Source organism: Choloepus didactylus, chromosome 8 (genome assembly GCF_015220235.1).
Source record: "Choloepus didactylus isolate mChoDid1 chromosome 8, mChoDid1.pri, whole genome shotgun sequence".
Taxonomy (NCBI): Eukaryota; Metazoa; Chordata; class Mammalia; order Pilosa; family Megalonychidae; genus Choloepus; species Choloepus didactylus.
In genome coordinates this window covers 23741903-23754246 of record NC_051314.1, presented here as the reverse complement: position 1 = coordinate 23754246, position 12344 = coordinate 23741903, and the positions used below count along the sequence as shown (strand labels likewise).

The following is a 12344-nucleotide window of genomic DNA, read 5'->3' as shown; positions in this document are numbered from 1 at the left end:
TATGCTGTAGTTCTGTGTATAGGTTTTGTATTGTTTTTGCAACTGTTCCTGTAAGTTTGAATTTATTTCAAAATAAAATTAAGAAGAAAACAACTGTATCTAAATTAAAGCTTGACAAAGTTCATTAACACAGGTAAAGAATAAGGAGCCCCTCAGAACTGAAATAGCTGTGTAGCCTTCAGAGATCAGAGGAGAATCCACGGGCAGGAAGGACAGTGGCCATGGCTGAACTATTTCTAAAAGTCAGCAGATGTCATATCTGCCTGTCTTATCTTGAGAGCCCAAAGCCTTACAATATGGACACGTGCTGTTTCCGATGCATACATTTGGTGCCGAAAAATCCATATGAGGGTATTGTCATGTGCCCCGCCTGCTCTGAGATCTCTTGGGAGAATGCAATCAAGTCCAGTTTGAACCTTGGGAGGCTGGTTTCCAAGGTCAAAGATCTGGAGCCCCAAATGAGAGGGATTCTCCAGATGAACCCAAGGATGCTGAAGTTCCAAGTGGACAAGATCATGGATGTTGACACAGCCAACGAATTCCTCATCGTTTCTGATGACCTGAGGAGCGTTCAAAGTGAGCTCATCAAGCAGAAACAGCAAAAGCATGCTGAGAGCTTCAGCCACGCCTTGTGTGTCCTGGGCTTCTCTCGCTTCACCTCTGGCCTCCACTACCGGGAGGTGGACGTGCGGGCAAGCAAGGAGTGGACTCTGGGCATTTGCAAGGAATCTGTTAATCGAAAGGGGAGGGTCTGACTGTCTTCAGAATGTGGGTTCTGGACTGTGAGTTTAAGAAATTAAAGCTGCTTCTCTGCCAGCACTGTTCCCGGGACTGCCCTCTGGCTGAAACCCGATCCCTGCCCTACAACCCCAGTGGGGATTTTCCGGGATATGGATGTGGGAAGCATTTCCTTTTACAATGTGAGTGATGGATCCCATATATTCACATTCACCAAAATGTCTGCTTCTGAGCTGCTACATCCATTCTTTGCTCCTTCAAAATCAAAATCAGAAAAATGTACTCAAAGCTCCTTGTGTATCTGTCCTGTGAAAAATTCAGGCATTGCAATTCCTCCAGAATAACCTAGAGGAGGCAAACAATTGTTTTCAAAATATGAATCTATGTGGAAATAAAATGTTCTTAAGATTTAAAAAAAAAAAAAAAGACTAAGTAGCCCCATGCAAAAACCCACAACCCAGCATGCCAGAATGGTGTACAAAGAACATTAGCAGAATGACTGATCCCAAACTAAAGACCAGAGGAAAGACATTATCTTGGCCATTCTTGCCTTAGGGGTTTTCACCACTTCCTCAGTGAGGAGGGAATAAGAAAATGATAGTTAAGCCCTTCCAAGAGGCAGTACGTGACATAATTAATTATTCTATATGTGTAGTTCTTCCATATTGTGTCCAGCCACAACTTTTCATTTTGTGGTATTTATAAAATCCTGAAAGAAAATACTCCAAAAGACGTAGTATAGTGTGATGGAACAAACTGCATCCTCCCAAAAGATATGCTCATTCAGTGGCTGAGAGATTTTAGATAGAGTCAAGAGGTCATTCTGGAGGCTATATAAACTTCAGCCAGATATTGCAAATTGCCACAGTAAGCCAAGCCCCAACCAACAGTATTTCTGAAAACCCTAAAGAATACCCTGGGTTCTATCTAAGACTCTATAAAAGTTTTACCTATTAAGTTTATTTTTTTCAGAAACTTAGGGCCTCCAGATGGCTCCTATGCCAGATAAGCCCTGAAACCTAGAGGTACCAGTCTCTCCAAGAACATCAACCAGTTTTATTCCTCTACCCCATAATGTTGACACCCCTTTTTAGCATGAAGAAGTTAGAGTGGTCATTGCACAGATAATCTAAAGATTGAGAGAATGATCAAATGAGAGGGAGAAGTTACAACTGAGAAGTTAGGATTTAACAAATGGTTATGACTACTGACTCATGATATATTTCTTTTTAGTTTCTAGTGTATTAGAATAGCCAGAAGGAAATACCTGAAATTGTTGAGCTGTAATCTAGCAGCCTTGATCTTTGATAATGATTGTATATCTACATAGCTTTCATCCTGTGACTGTGCAATTGTAAAAACCTGTGACTGATGCCCCCTTTATCCAGTGTATGGGTAGATGGGTAATAAAGACATGCATAAAAAAAAAAAAAATAGGTTGGCAATATAGGGAAAAATACCTCTACATAAACTTTCATCAATTGTAAAAAATATAACTACTGTTAAAAAAAAATAGAATTACAAAAAAAGTGCTGTCATAAATTGTAACAAATTTTCCTCACCAATGCAAGTGTTGGTGGTGGGGAGGTATATGGGAATCCTGTATTTTATGCATGATTGCTCTATAAACCCACAATTTCTCTAATAAAAAATAATAACAAAAAGATATGCTCAAATCTTAACCCCAGTTATCTGTGAATGTGACCTTATTTGGAAATAGGGTCTTTACAGATGTAATTAAAATGTAAATTAAGATGAGCTCATACTGGATTAGGGTGGGTCCTAAATTCAATCACTGGTGTCCTTATAAGAAGAGACACAGAGAAACAAACAGAAAGGAGGACACCATGTGGGGACAGAGGCAGAGATTGGAGTGATGTGTCTGCAAACCAAGGGACACCAGGGATTGCTGCCAGCACAGAAGCCAGGAGCGAGGCACAGAACAGATTCTTTCCCCATGCCTCCAGGAGGAAGTCACCCTGCAGATGCCTTGATTTCAGACTTCTGGCCTCCACAACTGTGAGAGAATAAATCCCCGTTGTTCTAAGCCACCGAGTTTGTACAATTTGTCTTGGCAGCCCTAAGAAACAAATACACATAGTTATGGGTTTATATATCCGAACTGGGTCATATGACTGCCTTAGATTGGGTTCTTCCCAAAGCAGACCCTGACAAGGTTATTTATCTGGAAAGTGCAGAGAACACTGGTAGGGAAGGGGGAAGTGACACAGGGGAGGGAAGGCAGCCAGTAAAGGGCACGTTATTCACCCAGCTACCATAGGGGGCAACTGGGAAATGGTGTAAAGCATACATCTCAGAATAGTCCTACCTAAAGGGCAAGGGGCTTGGGTAGAGTTGGAGGCTTGGAGGACTATTGGAGGTGTTGGCATGTGGAAAAGCTCTGGGGGCAGAATAAAGGGCTCGGGGGGCTTTTGGAGTAGGGAGAGGTGGTGGTAATTTCCTAGGGTTTCTAGCCTGCATCAAGCACCTGCTGGTCACAGTTGCCTTATATGGTTTTGAGAAGAGACTTCAGGCCCTGAGATGCCCACACTGGAGCACAGTGAGTTGATGAGTGCTGCTATGTTAACCATTGCAATCAATCCAGCCTGATCTGGTTCATATCCCAGTTCTACCAAAAACAGCTGAAGATCTTTGGCAAATTTTTAACCTTCTTAAGCCTAAGTATTAATAGCAGCCTTATGAAGCTGTGTGAGCATTAACTAAGAAAATGCAAGTCAAGTAAACCCTGGCATATATATATATATGAGCTCTTGGGGTCGTGAGACCAGGTGAGCTGCCTTTTTATATTGAACATAGCTTTAACAAGGTGTACTTTGGTCGGGGAGCGCTACCCATTGCCAGCCACAATCAGACAGGCAAGATCCTTTTTATGTCACATCATCATGCCATTGTTAAGCACACACAATGCAGACAGAATCAAGATTATTTCCAGAGCTTTAAGCAACTTTTGAAAAAGTGACATTTAAAGAACTTTTGTGGCCTGGGAGATGGCTTTGAGGTGCTCTAAGCCCTTAGTCTGTGGTTTAATCCTGTATTCATAATCATCCAAGTCTTTCAACATTGGGAATGTGACCTTCCTCCTCCTGGCATTAGAGATGGGGAAACAGTAGGTGTTGCAAGTTTCCAAGGGAACAGTTTATCTCAAGGAGCCTGAAAGACCTTCATGTTCTTTTCTTGGTTTGTGGCTACAGGGTCACTATTGCTAAGATAATGTAATCTACCACTAGACAATCATTCTTTTATGGAAAGAAGAATATTGTCAAAAGAGAAAATCTTCATTGTTTTGCAAAACCTTTTAAAGGGAATAATTATACACTGTTGATTTATTGCTTTTCTAAATGGAAAAAGAAATATCTTGTTTTAAATTACTTTTCCTACAGAGTTATTGAAAATTGACAGGTCTTTATTTCATTCTGTGAGATGTTATGGATATGCTGAGAAAAGTCCTGTTGCATTAAAAAGAAAATTTGAATTTAGAAGAGTATAAATAGCTGCCCTTGGAAGTTCCTTGAATGTCAGGCTGAGAATCTTACTTGGTTTTTAAAGCCAATAAATCTACCAGCCAACATTATTGAAGACTCGCTTTGCAAAAGTGCAAATTAAAGAAGGCAAAATATTCAGTAAAAGCAGTTGGTTATTGAGTCTTCAAAAGAATCTCACTTTCTAGCAATTGTTCTTGAGAAAGGATTTGCAAAGTTTTGTGGGTATTTTTAAGGAAAGGGCTAAGGTTTGCTTTCTGGTTTGATGTAAGAACAGTTTTAAGAGAATTTAGCTAGTTCACTTTTTCAAAAAATCTTTTTATTCTGAAATAATTTCAAATTTACAGGGCAATTGCAAAAATCATACAAAACCCATACAGAGAACTCCAACGTACCACCACCCAGATCCACAGATCCACTGATCCACTAACTTTTTTTTATACAATTTTATTGAGATATATTTATGTATCAGATAATCATCCAAAGTGTACAGTGGTTCACCATATAATCAAATAGTTGTGCATTCATGACCACGATTAATTTGAACATTTTCATTACTCCAAAAATTAAAATAAGAATAAAAATAAAAAAGAATACCCCAAACATCCTGTACCATTATCCACCCCCCACCCCCATTATTTATTTATTTATTGTCTCTATTTTCTTACTCATCTGTCCATACACTGGATAAAGGGAGTGTCAGTCACAAGGTTTTCACAATTACAGTCACACCTTACAAGCTATATAGTTATACAATCATCTTCAAGAATCAAGGCTACTGGATTGCAGTTCAACAGTTTTAGGTATTTCCTTCTAGCTGTTCTAATACACTAAAAACTAAAAAGGGATATCCATATAATGCATAAGAATAACTTCCAGATTGACAAATCCACTAACTTTTAGCATTTTGCCACATTTGCTATATCATTCTATATCTATCATCTGTCTACCTATCATCTATCTATTTTCTAAACATTTGAGAGTAGGTTATATATATCATACTCCTTGATCACTTAATGCTTGCATGTATGCTTCTTCACAACAAGGATATTCACTTATAGAACCACCTTACATACAGTTATCAAGTTCAAGAAATTTAACATTGATGTAAAGCTTATAATCTATATTCTAATTTTTTTGTATGTCCCAATAATGTCCTCTGGGCCTCTTTCTCTGTCAATACAAGTCCAGAATCATGTATTGAATTTAATTGTCATTGTTTCTTTAGCTTAAACATACACACAACATGAACTTTCCCATGAAAACTGCTCCCAAGCATACCATTCAGTGGAATTATGCACATCACAATGTTGCTAACTGGTTCACTCTTCTTATCTTGTATTTCTAAGGCATGATGCAAGGAAGATGATCTTGTAAAGGTACCAATGCAGGGGTCTCCTTTTGGAGATCTTTAGTATTCTCATTTTGCTCATAGCCTGATTCCTTTAAGTCTGGAACCAGCTTTGATTTTTTTTGTATGTTAATGTCTCTTTAGACTTCCTTTTTCATTTCTCATGATAAACTTAAAACTTTCTTAATTTCAGCCTTTTAATTTAGCCACCCAATTCCTCAAACTACCTGTTGTGCAAGATACCCTAGGTGTCATAAGCTGTTCTGTGATGAGAGAAACCAAACTTTAATGTTTTCCACATACAAATTCATTGAAGTCTTGCTAAAGTGGGACAGAGATCTGTTAATTGAGTCTCTTTTTAGCAGAGTTTTGATTTCTAGTCCCTGTCTGATTGATTCAAAAGTTTGTGCACTTTCTTTTATATTACCTGCCTCTCTTGGATGCAAAAATATAAATTAAAAAAACAAAGAAACAATAATCTTTTGTTATTATTTTTTGATGAATCTACGATTAATGACGCTGTTGTGTGTGGACCAAGGAAGTGGGAATCCAAAATAAATGGCCAGCAACAATCACTTCTATAGAGCTCACAGTGATTGGGAGGAATTTCCAGAATCTTTACCAAAATTTCCATTTACTTCCTTTACCCCTTTTAGTGATTTTGGAGTTCCCCAATATAGCTATGTAAGATTTCTTAAAAAGTTCTTTTTCTCATTATATTTGCTTTAAAAAGTTTCTTTCAATGTCATGATTGAAACAACTTGTTCTAGCTATTTTTCCAGCAAATAGGTAGAATTTCAATAATGTCAAGGCAAGAATAGGCCTCTATGGGTTGATCTGGGAGCCCTACTATTTAGAAATTATTTCTAGGAGAAAATGTTCTCATTCCAAACATACAAAAAATTATAACATAACCCTTTTGTATGCTCAGTTTGTACCAGATCAAGAGGATGGATTGGAAGTAAGACTGATCAAATTCAAATCCCAGCTCTACTTTCCAGCTGGCTGTGACATACTGAGCAAGTTCCTTAATCCCTTGAACTTCGGTTTCCTTTTTTCTAACATGGAGAAAACAATAGTACCTACTGCAGAGAGCTGTCATGATGTGTGAATGACATAATGTGAGCAAAGCATATAGTAAAAGCTAAATAAACTTCAGCTGTATGATGTTTTTAAGACCACCTTTAGACCTCTGACCTCTTGAGTTGGGGACTAGGAAGATTAGGGTTCAGGCTTTGCCTCTGAGGCTGCAAGTCCTTTCTAGTATAATGAAAACCTGCGGTTCATTATAGAGAGATTTGCCCTAGTAAGGATCCCTTATATGATGCTGAAAATGATCATAATCTTATACGTATGTGTTTTTCCTTCTTTAGGATAGGGTTAAGTAATAATGAAGCCTGCCTCTCCTTAAACCCCAGCCTTACACAACGTCACACACACAACAGTCATTCTCCCTGTGTATTAATTTCCCAGGGCTGCTGTAACAAAATACCACAAACTGGGAGGCTTAAAACAACAGGAATTTCTTGTCTGGTAGTTCTGGAGGCTGGAAGTCCAAAATCAAGGTGCCATCAAATACAGCACGGCCTGCCTGACAACTTGATTTTGGACTTGCCTCCAGAACTTGTAGTACTTTGTTGTGGCAGACCTAGGAAACTAATATGGCTGCCTTCACAGGTACCAGAGTTTGGACTTCAACATATCTGTTGGGGAGTCACAATTCAACCTGTAACACCTTGGGTGAGCAACAGGCTGCAGGACCAAACTATGGGAAGTGCTGAAGATACTAGATCCCCCCTGGGCCATTTGGGCCCCTAATGTTCCAGGGTTACCCACAAGTTTCGTTCACCTTGAAGAGCAAAGCAAATTTGGGCTCTGGTCCCAGCTCTGCCACTTGCTAGCGATGTGACCTTAAGCAAATTACTTAACCTCTCAGGTATAATAGTTCCTTCCACAGGGTGACTCAGGCTCAGAACCAAAAACATCAAAGATGATGATGATTTTGTTGATTCACTGCTTAAAAACCATCTACTCTGAAACATCACAGCTGTTCACTTGTCTGCGTTGCTGCTGCTGCAGAGGCTTGAAACAGAGGCCTGAGCCCTCCAAGGAGATCCTTTCTCTGTTTTCTGATATGATCTTGAACAGCTTAGAAACAGTTGCCCTAGATAAATGACAGCGTTGGTTCCATTTCTAACTTCTGCTTTATAAAACACATAATTGTAAAAAAAAAAAAAAGGAAGAAAGAGACATGATACTAGACATATCTTTTTTTGGTTTCTTTTTTCAGTGAATGAGCTTTTGCCTGTTTTAAAGAAATAATGATGTTGGCAGGGTTTGGGGATTGTCATTTTGATGGATCCTCATAGTATATGACTTGATTTGACAAAAAGTTTTCAAAAGTCATTAGGCTTGACAGAATTCTATTCTGTACTTTGTTAAGATCCACTGTCATATACCAAAAATCCTAGGACTAGTTGGGTAAAAGTTGTCACAGCAGGGGTTGTCAGGCTGTGCTCCCCAGGCTTGCTGCATCACCTTTAATCTGAATAGCTGCACTTCTACATTCTGGAATTCCAGATAAAATTTCATATGAAAAGAGGTTCCACCACTAAACTGCTTGTGCTTTTGTGCATGTGTGTCTTCCTTTAGGCTTAAACAGGAAATACATTTCCAGTCTGGGAAAAACAATTTTAATTAACCATTTGTCGTGGGTCAGTAGGGTAATGGAGGAATGATGGGAAGTATAAGGAAAAAGTAGAGGGGGGTATGTACATAAAGACAGACAGGTAGACAAGGCATGCTTGAGTAGGGGAATACAGTTTTTAAAGTTTTTGTTTGATACAAATTTAACATATCTATGAAATCTGAGTTCTACCATGAATTCCTTGAGGATAGAAACTGAGGTTTTATGCTGGGTTTTGTATGTTATTAGAAACTGGGTTTTGGAGTTCAGGCATGGCTGGATCCAGAATTCAGAAACTGATTAGCTATTGGTCTTTTTCTGTCCATCCCTAGGCTCTATTTTCCTGTTTTGGCTTCATCTTCATGCAGGGTTTCTCCAACGACAATGAGTCCCCTGCTGCTCTAGGCTTTAGCTAGGTCTTTAGCTAGGATCTTGGGGGAGGGGAGTAAGGAACAAAGAAGTATTTTCTCTTTCAGTATTACCAGGAGAAGTCCTAGGCCTGACTCTCATTGACCTAGCTTGAGTCACGTGCCCGTCTCTCAGCCAATTGCTCTGGTTAGGAGGATGAAATATTTTCAATGGCCATTTCTGGGTCACGTGGTCACTCCTGGAGCTAGGGCGAGATGGTGAATCCCATTTGATCTACACGAACCTGAGGGCAAGGGAGGGGCATTGTCCCAAAGGCAAATCAGGGTGCCATTCTCGAGAGGCAAAACAATTGATGCATGTTACACCACTGTGACTAACCTTTTCTCTCTTCCCTTTTCACCACCAACATTCTCAAAATGGAATATTGTACAAAAGGAGTTAACAACACTAGCTTTCGAATGAGGGATTCTGTGTTTAAATTCTGTTTCTGAAACTTAATACTTTGAGGTGTTCTTGGGCAAATGACTTAATTTCTTTGAGCTTCAGTTTTCTCATTTCTAAAATGAGGATAATAATAGCATTACTTCATTGGTTGCTGAGAAGGTTAAATAATATAAGGCTAAAGAATCATTTGGATGTTTGGCACTTAGTAAGAACATAAAGGATGTTAGCTATTGCATAGAAGCTCTTTTAATTATTTTCTGTTTAGCTGCTTTGGTTTCCTGGCTGCTAAAACAAATACTATGCAATAGATTGGCTTAAACAATGGAAGTTTATTGGCTTACGGTTTCAGGTCAGGTGAATTCCAAGATTGAGGATTCAGCAAGACTATGCTATATCCCAGAAGACTATAGCATTCTGGGGCCGGCTGCCAACGATCCCCAGTCCTTGGCTTTTCTGTCACATGGCAATGCACGTGGCAGCCTCTCCTGCTTCTCTTTTCCTCTGATTTTCACTCTGCCTGTCAAGGACTCCAGTAATCTGGAGTGGGGCCACACCATAACTGAACATCTCGAGGAGATTTTATTTACAATGGGTACACACCCACCAGAATATGCACCAAGACAAAAACATGTCCAAACTGGGGTATGCAATTAAATCCACCACAACAACTCATCCTACTGATAAAACCCCACCTTCCATTCCTTCTTAAAACATACAGACAGACAGACACCCATGAACACACTAGGGCCTGCTATTCCTACCATTTGAGTTGCAATTGGTCCCAAACCGGATTCCAGAGGATTATTTTCAAATGCCCCAGGAAGCTGAAGACCTAGAAAATCTGGCCAACTTATTAGACGTTTCGGCTATTTTAAGTACCACCAATGAAAACCCATGCAGTCAGTGGGTCCTGGTCCACTGCTGTGGCCGTATCCTTGTTGGCCAAGATGCCTGCACAAGCCTCCTGCATAGCTCCCAACATTTTAATTCATGTATATACATATATATGCTGTCACCACTCCTACAGTGTGCCCACCATGTCTCGGGGTTTAGGAGAAGAGGGACTTTTCTGCCATGTGCCAGGACCACCCCTCTAGAGCCTGGGGTTGAACCTAAATCACCCCTTACCTGGTGGAAAGTTTCTGACTCTTGCTATCTTTCTCTGCCAGCAGGATTCAATTAGGACCATCTCAGTCTCCCAGAGAGGTATGTATGGAAACATGATGAAAGATGTTGAAATGGACCAGAAGATTCCTGGGTGTCTTCAGTGAATAACAAAATGTTCTCCAGCACATCCTTCTGGGATATCTGGTTACAAGGGTGTGTGTGTGCTGGTTTGAATCTATTATGTACCCCATAAAAGGCCATGTTCTTTTAATACAATCTTGTGGGGGCAGACCTATTGTGGGTGGGACCTTTTGATTAGGTTGTTTCCATGGAGATGTGACCTCACCCATTCAAGGTGGATCTTAATCATCTTTACTGGAGTCCTCTATGGGAGGATAAAAAGCAGAGATATTTTGAAGAGAGTTCAGAGAAGCTTGAACAGAAATGCCCAGGGAGAAATAAGCAGAGAGCCAAGAGAAGCTAAGATATGTAATTCAGAGTTTGTCCCTGGGAGAAGCTAAGAGAGACAGAATCCCAGAGACATTTTGAAGAAAGCCGTTTTGAAACCAGAACCCAGGAGAAGGACTAGCTGACGTTGTCATGTGCCTTTCCAGAGAACCCCAGAGTCCCCAGAAGAAACCTGGATGCCAACGATCTTTCCTCAGAGAAGGTACCTACCTCTTGATGCCTTAATTTGGACATTTTCATGGCCTTAGAACTGTAAATTTGCAACCTAATAAATCCTCATTGAAAAAGCCTATCCATTTCTTATATACTGCATTTCGGCAGCTTTACCAAACCAGAACTGGGGGGTCGGGGGTTGGGGGGTGGTTTGTTATCATTGATAACTCTGTACATTTCAGATAATGAATAGCAATGCAAATGATACTTTCCCATAGACATGCAAATTCTCTCTGCTCTAGGGACAACTGATCCCTCACTCCCCAAATTCTCAGTTTCACACCTATTTGTAAATTCATTTTAGCTTTCTGATTGACCTAAATAAGTATGACACTAACTTTTCCTTTGAACTGATTGTAGCATCTTACTAGTTCCCTCATTAAATAACAAGCTAAATAAAACCTTTGACATGTTCATTTTACTTTGTATGAGAATTGTCATTATATCCTCTTTTAAAAATTATTCTTCAACAGCTTCTAATCCCCTTGTTCCTCCAATTGGTAGCTTTTTTCAGACCATAGAATCCTATTACACTCTCCCCCAAGACAATAGGGACCCACTTTCCTTCTATATACATTTCCAATAGGAGGCACCCACTTAATTCTTCCCAGGACAAAGAAAATCAGCAGCAAAATGATTTGCTGTTTCCATTTAGAGAAGCAGCTGGCAATTTTTAAATAGCAGCTCCTCTTCCTCAAGTTCCATCTAACCATGCACCTCCCTATCAAAGTTTACAAACTCATTTTTCACATTCTGCATGAATCCAGTAATTTGTATTCTTGTTTCACCCTACCCCATCTACCCATGCTCTAGCTCTTTTAGGATAAGGACATGTCATTCCTTTTTACTTTCTCCACTGTGCTTAATACTATGCTTTGCATGTAATAGGTATACAGAAAACGTTTGCTGAATTTATTTATTTCATATTGTAGTGTGAAGAAAAATAGAATGGAAGCCTGTTAGACCAAGGGTCTTAAGATGCAGTATTAGGCTGATGGAATTTTAAAATTAAAAGGAACGTCAATGATCTTCTAGTGGATATAATGAGAGAAAAAGCCAAAGGGGAGAGGTAGGAGCTTATCAACAGTTGCTCCACGCGTCCTTTCATTAATGTCAAGGTCACTGCCTCCATCCTCCTAGGGACCAACCTGTCCCTACAAGACTATGAGGCTTTCGTTGTGCTCGGATCAGGAATGAGTGTTTACAAAAACAAGGCTATAACTTTGTATCATTTCAAATCTGGGACATGCTGAACTAACAAGGGCTGAGTGACTATGATCCAAATAATGGCCTAGCACTTGCTGGGCAGGAGATTCTAGATAAAGGGAAAAGTATTCTGTAATACCTTGAGATTTCATTCTTGCCAGAACTCAGCGATCCCGAAGGAGATAAAAAATATCACCAAGATATATTTTTTTTTTCATGAAATCAACTCACAGTGTCATCAGTTTAATGTAGAACACATAGC

The 12344-nt window shown here is 39.6% G+C and overlaps 1 protein-coding gene across 1 annotated transcript; it reads left to right on the top strand.

Annotated features, from left to right (window-relative positions):
* Positions 1–221: 221 nt before the first annotated feature.
* On the top strand, positions 222–755 carry LOC119542573 (ret finger protein-like 1). Its single transcript, XM_037847351.1, has one exon. It carries the CDS (start codon positions 222–224, stop codon positions 753–755), a length of 534 nt encoding a protein of 177 aa, XP_037703279.1.
* Positions 756–12344: the final 11589 nt, after the last annotated feature.